Source organism: Pristiophorus japonicus, chromosome 1 (genome assembly GCF_044704955.1).
Source record: "Pristiophorus japonicus isolate sPriJap1 chromosome 1, sPriJap1.hap1, whole genome shotgun sequence".
Classification (NCBI taxonomy): domain Eukaryota; kingdom Metazoa; phylum Chordata; class Chondrichthyes; family Pristiophoridae; genus Pristiophorus; species Pristiophorus japonicus.
The window spans coordinates 132,510,034-132,526,372 of NC_091977.1; the positions used below are offsets into that span (position 1 = coordinate 132,510,034).

Consider the following 16,339-nt stretch of genomic DNA (forward strand, 5'->3'; position numbering starts at 1 on the left):
ATCAGGCAGTGAAGGTTGAAGTTTTGTCACCAGCAGGGATTCCAAAAGACATGCAAAGAGAAGGTGGTAGGAATGGGTGAGCGGAACTTGATGCGGGATAGAATATGGGCAGCAGAATTTTGGATGAGCTGAAATTTATGGAGGGGAGGACAGAAGGCCGGCCAGTCTGCAGTTTGTGTGCACTCATCCAATGTCTCTTCCTGCGATTGCAATATTCTCTCAGGTGGCCCTGGACACCGCGAGAGATAGAAGCAAGGAACGTTTGGAAAGAGGAGTGCTATCAAAGTCAGGTCAGGTCAGCACCCAGTGGGGACCTCCGATAGGGAATTTTAATGGGCAGGTCATCTGGCAGTGAAGGGTTGAAGTTGTGTCACCAGTGGGGATTCCAAAAGACATGCAAAGAAAAGGTGGTAGGAATGGCACCAAAGCAAATGGCAGGCACGGCAAAAGTGTGAGTTTTAAAAGGAGGCTCTTAAGAGGAGGGGGAGATGAAGGCACAGCCTAATGGTGGATCGAAGGGAGGGGAAATTACACAGGAAGCTGGAGTCAGAAGATTAGGTGAGATCTGGGCGGGGTCTCAGGCTTTTCTGAGTAATCTCAGGGTTATTTCTGATGTATTGCAGCAGAAAGCAGCTTGTGAATGGTTGGGGGGGGGGGGGGCAGGGTATATACACACACATACACAAATAAATAAACACCTACAGCTGCATATACCTGGGAGCATTCAAAAATGCTATATATGTTAAGGGCTCAAGCGGCATTGTAAACCACCAAAATAAAAGTACTTTATTTTCAATTAATTCCATGGGATGGACTGTTACAAGTCAGTATCCACGAAACAGTACTCTGCTTGATCAGCATCTGATAGTAAATAAAGTTTTGCATTTATATAGCACCCGTCAAGGCCTCAGGATATCCCAAAGCACTTCACAGCCAATGAAGAACTTTTGTAGGTAACGTGGCAATCAATCTGCGCACAGCAAGGTACCACAAACAGCAACGTGATAATGGCCAGATAAGCTGTTTTATTGGTGTTGGTTGAAGGATAAATATTAGCCAGAACAATGGGGATAACTTCCCTGTTCTTTTCCGAAATAGTCCCACAGGATCTTTTACAGCCACCGGAGAGGGCAGATGGGGCCTCGGTTTAACCTCTCATCAGAAAGACGGCACCCCCTCAGACTATTAGCCTAGATTTGGTGCTCAAGTCTCTGGAGTGGGGCTTGAGCCCACAACCTTGGCATTTCAGCCATGGCCCAATTGATAGCACCCTCTCTTCTGAAAAAGAATATTGTAGGTTCAAGTCCCACTCCAGGGACTTGAGCACAAATCTAGGCTGATGCTCCAATGCAGCACTGAGGGAGTGCTGCACTGTCGGAGGTGCCATTTTTCACACGACACGTTAAACCAAGGCCTTGTCTGCTCTTTCAGGTGGATGAAAAAAGATCTCATTACACTATTTCGAAGAGCAGGGGGGAGTTCTCTGAGGTGTCCTGGTCAATATTTATCCCAAAATCAGTATCACTAAAATAGAGTATTTAGTCATTATCACATTGCTATTTGTGGGAGCTTGCTCTGCACAAATTGGCTGCCACGTTTCCTGCATAGAACATAAGAAATAGGAGCAGGAGCAGGCCATTTGGTCCCTCAAGCCTGCTCCACCATTCAATAAGATCATGGTTGATCTGATTTTGGCCTCAACTCTATGTTCCTGCCTGCTCCCCATAACCCTTGACACGCCTATCGTTCAAAAATCTGTCTATCTACATCTTAAATATATTCAATGACCCTGCCTCCACAGCTCTCTGGGGTTAGAGAATTCCAAAGGTTCACGATCCTCAGAGAATGAATTCCTCCTTCTTCCTCCTCTCCATTTTATATGTGCAACCTCTTATTCTGAAACTATGCCCCCTAATTCTAGATTCCCCACGAGAGGAAATATCCTCTCTGTATCTACCCTGTTAAGCCACCTCAGAATCTTATAAGTTTCAATAAGATCACCTCTCATTCTTCAAAACTCCAATGAGTATAGGCCCAACCCGCTCAACCTTTATTCATAAGACAACCCCTTCAGCTCAGGAATCAACCTCGTGAACCTTCTCTGAACTGCCTCCAATGCAAGTATATCCCTCCTTAAATGAGACGACCAAAACTGTACGCAGCATTCCAGGTGTGGATAACCTCACATTTTCCCACATTATATTCCATCTGCCAAATTTTTGCCCACTCACTTAGCCTGTCTATATCCCTTTGCAGATTCTTTGCAACCTCCTCACAACTTGCTTTCCCATCTATCTTTGTATCATCAGCAAACTTGGCTAAATTACACTTGGTCCCTTCATCCAAGTCATTAATATAGATTTTAAATAGTTGAGGCCCCAGCACTGATCCCTGTGGCACACGAGTTAGTTTGCCACCCTGAAAATGACTAATTTATCCCGACTCTCTCTTTTCTGTTAGTAAGCCAATCCTCTATCCATGCTAATATATTACCCCCAAGCCCATCTTATGCAGTAACCTTTTATGTGGCACCACGTCAAATGCTTTCTGAAAATCCAAATACACTACATCTACTGGTTCCCCTTTATCCACCCTGCTCATTACATCATGAAAGAACGCCAGCAAATTTGTCAAACATGAAACCATGCTAACTCTGCTTGACTGAATTATGATTTTCTAAATGTCCTGCTACTACTTCCTTAAAAATGGATTCCAGCATTTTTCCAATGACAGATGTTAGTCTAATTGGTCTACAGTTTCCTGCTTTTGGTCTGCCTCCTTTCTTAAATAGGGGCATGGAAACATAGAAAATAGGTGCAGGAGTAGGCCATTCGGCCCTTCGAGCCTGCACCGCCATTCAATAAGATCATGGCTGATCATTGCCTCAGTACTCCTTTCCTGCTTTCTCTCCATACCCCTTGACCTCTTTAGCTGTAAGGGCCATATCCAACTCCCTCTTGAATATATCCAATGAACTGGCATCAACAACTCTCTGCGACAGGGAATTCCACAGGTTAACAACTCTCTGAGTGAAGAAGTTTCTCCTCATCTCAGTCCTAAATGGCCAACCCCTTATCCTAAGATTGTGTCCTCTGGTTCTGGACTTCCCCAACATCAGGAACATTCTTCCCACATCCAACCTGTCCAGTCCCGTCGGAATCTTATACGCTTCTATGAGATCCCTTTTCATCCTTCTAAAGTCCAGTGAATAAAGGCCCAGTTGATCCAGTCTCTCCTCATATGTCAGTCCTGCCATCCCTGGAATCAATCTGGTGAACCTTCGCTGGACTCCCTCAATAGCAGGAACGTCCTTCCTCAGATTGGAAGTCCAAAACTGAACAGAATATTCCAGGTGAGGCCTCACCAAAGCCCTGTGCAACTGTAGCAAGACCTCCCTGCTCTTATACTCAAATCCACTAGCTGTGAAGACCAACATACCATTTGCCTGCTGTACCTGCATGCCAACTTTCAATGACTGATCAACCATGACACCCAGGTCTCGTTGCACATCCCCTTTTCCTAATCTGCCGCCATTCAGATAATATTCTGCCTTCGTGTTTTTGCCCCCAAAGTGGATAACTTCACATTTATCCACATTATACTGCATCTGCCATGCATTTGCCCACTCACCTAACCTGTCCAAGTCACCCTGCAGCCTCTTAGCGTCCTCCTCACAGCTCATACCGCCACCCAGTTTAGTGTCATCTGCAAACTTGGAGATATTACACTCAATTCCTTCATCAAAATCGTTAATCTATATTGTAAAGAGCTGGGGTCCCAGCACTGAGCCCTGCGGCACTCCACTAGTCACTGCCTGCCATTCTGAAAAGGACCTGTTTATCCCGACTCTCTGCTTCCTGTCTGCCAACCAGTTTTCTATCCACGTCAGTACATTACCCCCAATACCATGTGCTTTGATTTTGCACACTAATCTCTTGTGCGGGACTTTGTCAAAAGCTTTTTGAAAGTCCAAATACACCACATCCATTGGTTCTCCCTTGTCCACTCTGCTAGTTACATCCTCAAAAAATTCCCGAAGATTTGTCAAGCATGATTTCCCCTTCATAAATCCATGCTGACTTGAACCGATCCTGTCATCCTTTCCAAATACGCTATTTCATCCTTAATGATTGATCCCAACATTTTCCCCACTGCGGATGTCAGGCTAACCAGTCGATAATTACCCATTTTCTCTCTCACTCCTTTTTTAAAAAGTGGTGTTACATTAGCTACCCTCTAGTCCATAGGAACTGATCCAGAGTCGATAGACTATTGGAAAATGATCACCAATCTCCACTATTTCGAGGGGAACTTCCTTAAGTATTCTGGGATGCAGACTATCAGGCCCCGGGGATTTATCGGCCTTCAATCCCATCAATTTCCCTAACACAATTTCCTGCCGAATAAAGATATCCTTCAGTTCCTCCTTCTCACGAGACCAACTGTCCCCTAGTACATTCAGAAGGTTATTTGTGTCTTCCTTCGTGAAGACAGAACCAAAATGTTTGTTCAATTGGTCTGCCATTTCTTTGTTCCCCATTATAAATTCACCTGAATCCGACTGCAAGGGACCTACGTTTGTCTTCACTAATCTTTTTCTCTTCACATATTTATAGAAGCCTTTGCAGTCAGTTTTTATGTTCCTGTAAGCTTTCTCTCGTACTCTATTTTCCCCCTCTTAATTAAACCCTTAGTTCTCCTCTGTTGAATTCTAAATTTCTCCCAGTCCTCAGGTTTGTTGCTTTTTCTGGCCAATTTATATGCCTCTTCCTTCGTTTTAACACTATCCCTAATTTCCCTTGTTAGCCATGGTTGAGCCACCTTCCCAGTTTTATTTTTACTCCAGACAGGGATGTACAATTGCTGAAGTTCATCCATGTAATCTTTAAATGTTTGCCATTGCTTATCCACCGTCAACCCTTTAAGTGTCCTTTGCCAGTCTATTCTAGCCAATTCACGCCTCATACCGTCGAAGTTACCTTTCCTTAAGTTCAGGACCCTAGTTTCTGAATTAACTGTGTCACTCTCCATCTTAATAAAGAATTCTACCATATTATGGGCACTCTTCCCCAAGGGGCCTCGCACAACAAGATTGCTAATCAGTCCCTTCTCATTACACATCACCCAGTCTAGGATGGCCAGCTCCCTAGTTGGTTCCTCGACATATTGGTCTAGAAAACCATCCCTAATACACTCCAGGAAATCCTCCTCCACCACATTGCTAACAGTTTGGTTAGCCCAATCAATATGTAGATTAAAGTCGCCCATGATAACTGCTGTACCTTTATTGCACGCGTCCCTTATTTCTTGTTTGATGCTGTCCCCAACCTCACTACTACTGTTTGGTGGTCTGTACACAACTCCCACTAGTGTTTTCTGCCCTTTGCTATTTCGCAGCTCCACCCATATCGATTCCACGTCATCCAAGCTAATGTCCCTCCTTACTATTGCATTAATGTCCTCTTTAACCAGCAACGCCACCCCACCCCACCTCCTTTTCCTTTCTGTCTATCCTTCCTAAATGTTGAATACCCCTGGATGTTAAGTTCCCAGCCTTGATCACCCTGGAGCCATGTCTCCGTGATACCAATTACATCATATCAGTTAGCTGCTATCTGCGCAGTTAATTCGTCCACCTTATTCCGAATACTTCTCGCATTGAGACAGAGCCTTCAGGTTTGTCTTTTTAAAACACTTTGCCCTTTTAGAATTTTGCTGTAAACATAGAAACATTCGGCCCTTCTAGCCTGCACCGCCATTCAATGAGTTCATGGCTGAACATGCAACTTCAGTACCCCCTTCCTGCTTTCTCGCCATACCCCTTGATCCCCCTAGTAGTAAGAACTTCATCTAATTCCCTCTTGAATATATTTAGTGAATTGGCCTCAACAACTTTCTGTGGTAGAGAATTCCACAGGTTCACCACTCTCTGGGTGAAGAAGTTTCTCCTCATCTCGGTCCTAAAATGTTTACCCCTTATCCTTAGACTGTGACCCCTAGTTCTGGACTTCCCCAACATTGGGAACATTCTTCCTGCATCTAACCTGTCTAAACCCGTCAGAATTTTAAACGTTTCTATGAGGTCCCCTCTCACTCTTCTGAACTCCAGTGAATACAAGCCCAGTTGATCCAGTCTTTCTTGATAGGTCAGTCCCACCATCCCGGGAATCAGTCTGGTGAACCTTCGCTGCACTCCCTCAATAGCAAGAATGTCCTTCCGCAAGTTAGGAGACCAAAACTGTACACAATACTCCAGGTGTGGCCTCACCAAGGCCCTGTACAACTGTAGCAACACCTCCCTGCCCCGTACTCAAATCCCCTCGCTATGAAGGCCAACATGCCATTTGCTTTCTTAACCGCCTGCTGTACCTGCATGCCAACCTTCAATGACTGATGTACCATGACACCCAGGTCTCGTTGCACCTCCCCTTTTCCTAATCTGTCACCATTCAGATAATAGTCTGTCTCTCTGTTTTTACCACCAAAGTGGATAACCTCACATTTATCCACATTATACTTCATCTGCCATGCATTTGCCCACTCAACTAACCTATCTAAGTCACTCTGCAGCCTCATAGCATCCTCCTCGCAGCTCACACTGCCACACAACTTAGTGTCATCCGCAAATTTGGAGATACTACATTTAATCCCCTCGTCTAAATCATTAATAAACAGCTGGGGCCTCAGCACAGAACCTTGCGGTACCCCACTAGTCACTGCCTGCCATTCTGAAAAGTCCCCATTTACTCCTACTCTTTGCTTCCTGTCTGACAACCAGTTCTCAATCCACGTCAGCACACTACCCCCAATCCCATGTGCTTTAACTTTGCACATTAATCGCTTGTGTGGGACCTTGTTGAAAGCCTTCTGAAAGTCCAAATATACCACATCAACTGGTTCTCCCTTGTCCACTCTTCTGGAAACATCCTCAAAAAATTCCAGAAGATTTGTCAAGCATGATTTCCCTTTCACAAATCCATGCTGACTTGGACCTATCATGTCATCTCTTTCCAAATGCTCTGCTATGACATCCTTAATAATTGATTCCATCATTTTACCCACTACTGAGGTCAGGCTGACCGGTCTATAATTCCGTTTTCTCTCTCCCTCCTTTTTTAAAAAGTGGGGTTACATTGGCTACCCTCCACTCCATAGGAACTGATCCAGAGTCAATGGAATGTTGGAAAATGACTGTCAATGCATCCGCTATATCCAAGGCCACCTCCTGAAGTACTCTGGGATGCAGTCCATCAGGCCCTGGGGATTTATCGGCCTTCAATCCCATCAATTTCCCCAACACAATTTCCTGACTAATAAAGATTTCCCTCAGTTCCTCCTCCTTACTAGACCCTCCGACCCCTTTTATATCCGTAAGGTTGTTTGTGTCCTCCTTAGTGAATACCGAACCAAAGTACTTGTTCAATTGGTCTGCCATTTCTTTGTTCCCCGTTATGACTTCCCCTGATTCTGACTGCAGGGGACCTACATTTGTCTTTACTAACCTTTTTCTCTTTACATATCTATAGAAACTTTTGCAATCCGTCTTAATGGTCCCTGCAAGCTTCTTCTTGTACTCCATTTTCCCTGCCCTAATCAAACCCTTTGTCCTCCTCTGCTGAGTTCGAAATTTCTCCCAGTCCCCGGGTTCGCTGCTATTTCCGGCCAATTTGTATGCCACTTCCTTGGCTTTAATACTATCCCTGATTTCCCTTGATAGCCACGGTTGAGCCATCTTCCCTTTTTTATTTTTACGCCAGACAGGAATGTACAATTGTTGTAGTTCATCCATGCGGTCTCTAAATGTCTGCCATTGCCCATCCACAGTCAACCCCTTAAGCATCATTTGCCAATCTATCCTAGCCAATTCACGCCTCATACCGTCAAAGTTACCCTTCTTTAAGTTCTGGACCATGGTCTCTGAATTAACTGTTTCATTCTCCATCCTAATGCAGAATTCCACCATATTATGGTCACTCTTCCCCAAGGGGCCTCGCACAACGAGATTGCTAATTAATCCTCTCTCATTACACAACACCCAGTCTAAGATGGCCTCCCCCCTAGTTGGTTCCTCGACATATTGGTCTAGAAAACCATCCCGTATACACTCCAGGAAATCCTCCTCCACCGTATTGCTTCCAGTTTGGCTAGCCCAATCTATGTGCATATTAAAGTCACCCATTATAACTGCTGCACCTTTATTGCATGCACCCCTAATTTCCTGTTTGATGCCCTCCCCAACATCACTACTACTGTTTGGAGGTCTGTACACAACTCCCACTAACGTTTTTTGCCCTTTGGTGTTCTGCAGCTCTACCCATATAGATTCCACATCATCCAAGCTAATGTCTTTCCTAACTATTGCATTAATCTCCTCTTTAACCAGCAATGCTACCCCACCTCCTTTTCCTTTTGTTCTATCCTTCCTGAATGTTGAATACCTCTGGATGTTGAGTTCCCAGCCCTGATCATCCTGGAGCCACGTCTCCGTAATCCCAATCACATCATATTTGTTAACATCTATTTGCACAGTTAATTCATCCACCTTATTACGGATACTCCTTGCATTAAGACACAAAGCCTTCAGGCTTGTGTTTTTAACACCCTTGTCCTTTTAGAATTTTGCTGTGCAGTGGCCCTTTTTGTTCATTTTCTTGGGTTTCTCTGCCCTCCACTTTTCCTCATCTCCTTTCTGTCTTTTGCTTTTGTCTCCTTTTTGTTTCCCTCTGTCTCCCTATATTGGTTCCCATCCCCCTGCCATATTAGTTTAACTCCTCCCCAACAGCACTAGCAAACACTTCCCCTAGGACATTGGTTCCGGTCCTGCCCAGGTGCAGACCGTCCGGTTTGTACTGGTCCCACCTCCCCCAGAACCTGTTCCAATGCCCCAGGAATTTGAATCCCTCCCTGCTGCACCACTGTTCAAGCCACGTATTCATCTGCGCTATCCTGCGATTCCTACTCTGACTAGCACGTGGCACTGGTAGCAATCCCGAGATTACTACTTTTGAGGTCCTACTTTTTAATTTAGCTCCTAGCTCCTTAAATTCGTCTCGTAGGACCTCATCCCTTTTTTTAACCTATGTCGTTGGTACCAATGTGCACCACGACAACTGGCTGTTCTCCCTCCCTTTTTAGAATGTCCTGCACCCGCTCAGAGACATCCTTGACCCTTGCACCAGGGCGGCAACATACCATCATGGAGTCTAGGTTGCGGCCGCAGAAACGCCTATCTATTCCCCTCACAATTGGATCCCCTATCACTATCGCTCTCCCACTCTTGTTCCTGCCCTCCTGTGCAACAGAGCCAGCCACGGTGCCATGAACTTGGCTGCTGCTGCCCTCCCCTGATTGGTCATCCCCTCAACAGCACTCAAAGCAGTGTATCTGTTTTGCAGTGCCCTTTTTGTTTTTTGCCTTGGGTTTCTCTGCCCTCCACTTTTACTATTCTCCTTTCTATCTTTTGCTTCTGCCTCCATTTTATTTCCCTCTGTCTCCCTGCATAGGTTCCCATCCCCCTGCCCTATTAGTTTAACTCCTCCCCAACAGCACTAGCAAACACTCCCCCATAGGACATTGGTTCCAGTCCTGCCCAGGTGCAGACCGTCCGATTTGTACTGGTCCCACCTCCCCCAAAACCGGTTCCAATGTCCCAGGAATTTGAATCCCTCCTTTCTGCACCACTCTTCAAGCCATGTAGTCATCTGAGCTATCCTGCGTTACATTTGCAGTTTTCCAATCCGCTGGGACCTCTCCAGAATCCAGGAAATTTTGGTAATTACAACCCTATCTCTTGTTGGCATCACCTACATCCCAAACCAAATACAAAACAGACCTCATCTAGAGGTTTTGATTGTGGGATAATAAAGCCACCCAGATTGACAATGTATTGCTCCTCCAAAACTCGTTCCACGTATTAGTCTAAATATATAAAATGTGTAGAGTTTATAATTTAATAACAGTTATTGCAGCTCACTAGAACATTTGGTATATCCTACTGCGCTCAGTCCACATCAGAGCTATCTATTTTATTCGGACCATTTAATATTTTTCATCACGAAGCGTTTATCCAATTCCCTCTTAAATGCTACATATGACTCAAGTTTAGTAACTGCTTGTGGCAAAACCCTGGCATGAAATAATCTTCTAACCTGCCCCTTTATGCTTTTAGTACAAATCCTAAATTATTGCCCTCATTATTGATTCACTACTTACTATCTCGTACTCCGTCAAAACTTAGAGCAGTTTAATTAGATTCTCTCCCTAACCTTCCTTTATTCCAGTGAATGCAGTACTAGTTTTTTCAAGACTCTCATCATAAACATATACTCTTTACCGCTCATTTTCCATGAAAGGAAAAATAAGACTTGGATTTCTATAGCACCTTTCACGACTTCCGAACGTCTCAAAGCACCTTACTGCCAATGAAGTACTTTTTGCAGTGTACTGTTGTAATGTAGGAAATGCGGCAGCCCATTTGCGCACAGTAAGCTCCCATAAATAGCAATATGATAATGACCAGATGATCTGCTTTTGTTATGGTGATTGAGGGATAAATATTGGCCAAGGCACTGGGGATAACCCCCCTGCTCTTCTTCAAATAGTGCCCTGGGACCTTTTGCATCCACCTGAGAGCAGACAGGGCCTCACTTTAACGTGTCATCCGAAAGACGGCACCTCCGACAGTGCAGCACTCCCTCTGTGCTGCACGAGTGTCAGCCTAAATTTTTTTTTGTGCTCAAGTCAATACTGCACATAGTACTTCAACTGAGTTCTAGCTAATGTCTTGTACAGCTTCAATGACTTTTTGTACAAAAGCCAGAATCACATCTGCCTTTTTCATAGAATCATAGAAAGTTACAGCATGGAAGGAAGCCATTTCAGCCCATCATGTCCGTGCCGGCCGACAAGAAGCTGTCCAGCCTAATCCCACTTTTCAGCTCTAGGTCTGTAGCCCTGCAGGTTACGCATTTCAAGTGCACATCCAAGTATTTTTTAAATGTGGTGAGGGTTTCTGCCTCTACCACCTTTTCAGGCAGTGAGTTCCAGACCCCCACAACTCTCTGGGTGAAGAAATTTCCCCTCAAAACCTTCTACCAATTACTTTAAATTTATGCCCCTTGGTTGTTGACCCCTCTGCTAAGGGAAATAGGCACTTTCTATCCACTATATCTAGGCCCCTCATAATTTTATACACCTCAATGAGGTCTCAACTCAGCCTCCTCTGTTCCAAAGAAAATAAACCCAGCCTATCCATGCTGTCCTCAGACAAGATTCTTCATTCCCGGCAACATTCTCGTAAATCTCCTCTGTACCCTCCCCAGTGCAATCACATCCTTCTTGTAATGCAGTGACCAGAACTGCACGCAGTACTCTAGCTGTGGCCTAACTAGTGTTTTATACAGTTCAAGCATAACCCCCCTGCTCTTGTATTCTATGCCTCGGCTAATAAAGGCAAGCATTCCATATGTCTTCTTAACCAACTTAGCTACCTGGCCTGCTACCTTCAGGAATCTGTGGACATCCACTCCAAGGTTCCTTTGCTCCTCACTCACTACTTCTCAGTGTCCTACCATTTAATGTGTATTCCCTTTCCCGGTTAGCCCTCCCCAAATGCATTACCTCACACTTCTCTGGATTGAATTCCATTTTCCACTGTTCTGCCCACCTGACTGATATCTTCCTGCAGTCACAGCTTTCTTCTTCGTTATCAACCACACAGCCGATTTTGGTATCAACTGCAAACTTCTTAATCGTATCCCCTATATTCAAGTCTAGATCATTGATGTATACCACAAAAAGCAAGGGACCTAGTACTGAGCCCTGCAGGACCCCATTGGATACAGCCTCCCAGTCACAAAAACACCCATCAACCATTACCCTCTGCTTCCTGCCTTTGAGCTAATTTTGGATCCAACTTGCCACTTTGCCCTGGATCCCATGGGCTTTTACTTTCGTGACCAGTCTGCCATGTGGGACCTTATCAAAAGCCTTGCTAAAATCCATATACTTTACATCAAATGCACTACCCTCATCGATCCTCCTGGTTACCTCCTCAAAAAATTCAATCAAGTTAGTCAGACACAACCTTCCCTTAACAAATTTTCATCTACAATCCTACTTTAAAAGATTGATATAACTTCACTTCTGGATCGATCTCCCTCTCTAGCCCCACGAAGAATTTTAGTTTGACTATATGCCATTTTCTGTTCTTTTTCCCAAAAAGTACTACTTTGCATTTATCTACACTGAACTGTATTTGCCACATATATGCCCACCCCATAGCCTATCTATGTTCTCCTGCAGTTGCTCTCAATCTATGCTCCACCATCTTCAACAAATATTTAAATTACTCCCCTTGAGAGGTCCCAAGACAAATCCCTGGACACATCAATACCTACCAATTTGGGAATTGGATTTATTTTAGTAGTTGTATTGTTTTGTTTGTGTTGATTGCTTGTATTTAAAATTAGAGTAAACATTGACAGGGAAACAAGCTTTCGTAATTGAATCATGTGATATGAACTGAAATGCTATTTGATTTTGTTTTATTGTAGCCTTCTGGGAATTATATCACATTTCAAAATACATATACCAGTAATAAGCTGATTAGATTATATTTACGTGATTATATTTTATTGCAATCATAGTAACATAAAACCTGCCCGAGGAGTATTGTGGTGAGCAGTAACAGGCTGCACAGAGCAAGAGTCTGTAGCAGTAGATTTGCTAGCACTATATTGGAATAAACTAAAAACTTACATGGTGTCATTACTCATACTTGGCTATGACATAGGAACAGTAGTAAGCCATTCAGCCCCTCAAGCCTGTTGTACTATTCAATCAGATTATGGCTGATCTGTATCTCAACTACAATTACACACCTCCTAGTGTCTTATATTGTGGCCACCTTCCAGAAAAAAAACTATCATAATCTTCGCTGGTGGAATTAAGCTACTATTGTGAGGTTTGCAACTCCACCCACAAAAAAAGGGGCATTCATCCGATTCACCACAATTTCCCACCTTGGTAACTGCACTTGTCATATGAACTGGTTTTGCTGTCCCACAAAACTGAAATAAACTACGAGGATGGTCATCTGATAAAGACATTCTTTAACTTTATATGGTATATTAGTCAAATAAAGAAAGATATGTCTAATTAATTGGAAGGGACATTACTACAGGCATCACAACTTCAAATTCTGGAAACCTTTCTGCTAACACCTGGCATTTCACTGCACACCAAGTAATCTTGAGCACACTCACTATGAAAAAGGGAGAGTATTTGGTAAAGAAATATAGGGGGAAAGAAACTCCATTTAAATAAATTTTATGCTGTTTGCTTCTCGTGCGGCGCTCCAAATTAATCACCGGTTACGACCTGTAACGACCAGTACTTCACCAGAGAGTTATACAACTCAAATTATACTCTCCAGTCACAACTGAAGTTTCAATGGGTTCAAAAAAAATTATATTGCTAGGCATTTTTCTACAGTTCAAGTGGCATAGTATTTAAATTCCTCATCATGCTTTACTGAGAATCCTAGTGATAATACTGCATTCTACCCAAGTACATAAGAAATAGGAGCAGGAGTAGGCCATTCGACTCTTCTAGTCTGCTCCGCAATTCAATAAGATCATGGCTGATCTTCTACCTCAACTCTACCTTTCTGCACTATCCCCATATCACTGGATTCCCTTAGTATCCAAAAATATATCAATCTTTGCCTTGAATATATCGAACAATTGAGCATCCATAGCCCACTGGGGTAGAGAATTCCAAAGATTCACAACCCTTTGAATGAGGAAATTTCTCCTCGTCCTTGTCCTAAATGGCTAATCCCGTATTCTGTGACCCCTAGTTCTACTCTCCCCAGCCAAGGGGAACATCTTACCAGTATCCATCCTGTCAAGCCCCTTAAAGAATGTTATGTTTCACTGAGATCAGCTCTAATTCTTCTAAACTCTAGAGAATATAGGCCTAGTCTACTCAATCTCTCCTCATAGGACAATCACCCCACCCTAAATTTTTGGGAGGTTTAACATAAGAAATAGGAACAGTAGGCCATACGGCCCCTCGAACCTGCTCCGCCATTTAATAAGATTATGGCTGATCTGATCATGGACTCAGCTCCACTTCCCTGCCCACTCCCCATAACCCCTTATTCCCTTATCGTTTAAGAAACTGTCTATGTCCGTCTTTAATTTATTCAATGTCCCAGCTTCCACAGCTCTCTGAGGCAGCGAATTCCACAAATTTACAACCCTCTGAGAGAAGAAATTTCTCATCTGTTTTAAATGGGCAGCCCCTTATTCTAAGATCATGCCCTTTAGTTCTAGTCTCCCACATCAGTGGAAACATCCTCTCTGCATCCACCTTGTCAAGCCCCCTCATAATCTTATATGTTTCAATAAGATCACCTCTCATTCTTCTGAATTCCAATGAGTAGAGGCCCAACCTACTCAACCTTTCCTCATGTCAACCCACTCATCCCCAGAATCAACCTAGTGAACCTTCTCTGAACTGCCTCCAAAGTATATCCTTTCGTAAATATGGAAACCAAAACTGCGCGCAGTATTCCAGGTATGTACTACTAATATCTTGTTACACAGCCTCCCCCGCCCCCGCCCTCTCCAAAAAAGCTAATGGTTTGAACTGGCTGTCCCACAAAACTTAGAAGAGCTTATTTAGAGTAGGTTTTGTAAATTTGTAAAAGATAGTGCATAGCTGTATCATGTCTCTAACAGATTCAATGATATAACACCTTGTCGTTGGATTCTGAATAGGGAGAAAATGAGAACGTGCAGGTAGATAAGAAACAGAAAATGCTGGAAATACTCAGCAGGTTTAACTTTTCTAACATCTCTAACTTTTTCCAGTTCTGATGAAGGGTCATCGACCTGAAACATTGACTGTTTCTCTCTCCACAGATGCTGCCTGACCTGCTAAGCATTTTCTATTTTTATTTCAGATTCCAGCATCTTGCTTTTGAGAAGTGCAGGTAGATGCTCAATTTTTGAGTATGGTGACTTAATTCAAGTAAACAACAGTGTAGTCAGTTTATTGTGCCCTAGTGATTTAATTGATACTTAACCTACATAATGTTGTAAATTACAGAAAGGGTGAATTTTCCAATCCAAATAGGCAAAACAGCAGTCACATTTTGACTGTCTTGAAATCACGCCAAGCCGTTTGGTTACTGCAAATCTGATTTATAGTTCAGAGCAAGACTAACATACTTCAGTGACCTAGTCACCAGATCAAAAATGTGGCAAGTCTAAACTCTTTCTCTCCAGTAGCAAGACTTGTTAGAAAATAACAGAGCATAATTCCAACTGTTTTTTTATAATCGGTGAAAAGTGCTCGCTGAGGATAAGAGTTGGACCAAAAAGTGCAGGACTTCTGCGTGATTTAGTTAAATAGGAGTCGGTGCCAATGCTTCGCAGCGTTAGCAAATCCGCCAACGCCACCCACCCGTGGGTCCTTTCTGGGTCTGTGCGCCCAGTGACAGACGTGTACGAAGGAGCTTTACGGATGCGAGATGAAAACACGGCGAGAGGAAGCATCTTTTGAGTGCTGTGGGCAACGATGCGGAGGCCCGGGCAGGGCGCGCCAGCCTCGCCTGTGCTTACCGTGTATCCTCTCTCCAGATCGCTCTCCTCGTATCTGAAGGACGGAATGAACACTTCGATCATGTGGTGCATGGTGCTGAGGACCTTCCAGCCGCCGAGTAATAATCACTTGGCCAAACAAAGACGCCTCGACCGCCACTCAGCCACAAGCAGCAGCAGCGTGTGGGAGGAGAGGAGAGGAGACGGGCCGGGCCACGCCGCGCCGCTGCCTGGGTCAGCACCAGCCCAAAGCCGTTTGTGAAAGAGCAGCACGTGAGCCCGCGTCACGTGACCCCGGGCCCCGGACTTCCATGGCTGCCAGCGGGCAGGCGGCACATTCGGTGTCAGTCAGCCTACTGGGCTCACTTCAGCTTCAAGTCACAGTGTCGGGCACAGCAGCAAGAGGCGCCAAGCAGTATGGAGCAAAAATAATGCTAACCAGCCGGACACAGTGACGAGGGTGTGCTGCTAAAAAGAGTACTGTACAAACTGCAAATAGAGCGCCTAAAAGGGAGAATGTAAGACGGCGAACCACACAGAGAAAGTAAACCCACCCCTGTTTCAAAGTATCAGCTTGGCTCAGTTGGTACGACTCACGCCTCTGCGTCAAGTATGAATGCAACCCCACCCCCTTGCAGTACTTAAGCACATAATCTAGAGTGGCAGTTTAATGCTGAGGAAGTGCTGTACTGTTGGAAATGCTGTTCTTCTTCAGGATTGTCGTATTT

The 16,339-nt window shown here is 44.2% G+C and overlaps 1 protein-coding gene across 9 annotated transcripts in view; it reads right to left on the reverse strand.

Annotated features, from left to right (window-relative positions):
• LOC139265813 (sorting nexin-24) overlaps positions 1 to 15,887 on the reverse strand; it is a 291,009-nt gene extending 275,122 nt beyond the window's left edge. For 2 of the 9 annotated variants that reach the window (XR_011593633.1, XM_070883335.1), the window contains exon 1: positions 15,633 to 15,886. Coding sequence is in view for 7 of the 9 variants with exons in the window: in XM_070883335.1 (XP_070739436.1) it covers positions 15,633 to 15,704 (72 nt within the window). In the remaining 2 variants the exon portion in view is untranslated. Of the gene's footprint in view, positions 1 to 15,632 lie in introns of all 9 variants that reach the window. The other 7 variants (XM_070883286.1, XM_070883276.1, XM_070883303.1 and 4 more) reach the window with 5 other exon arrangements.
• Positions 15,888 to 16,339: the final 452 nt, after the last annotated feature.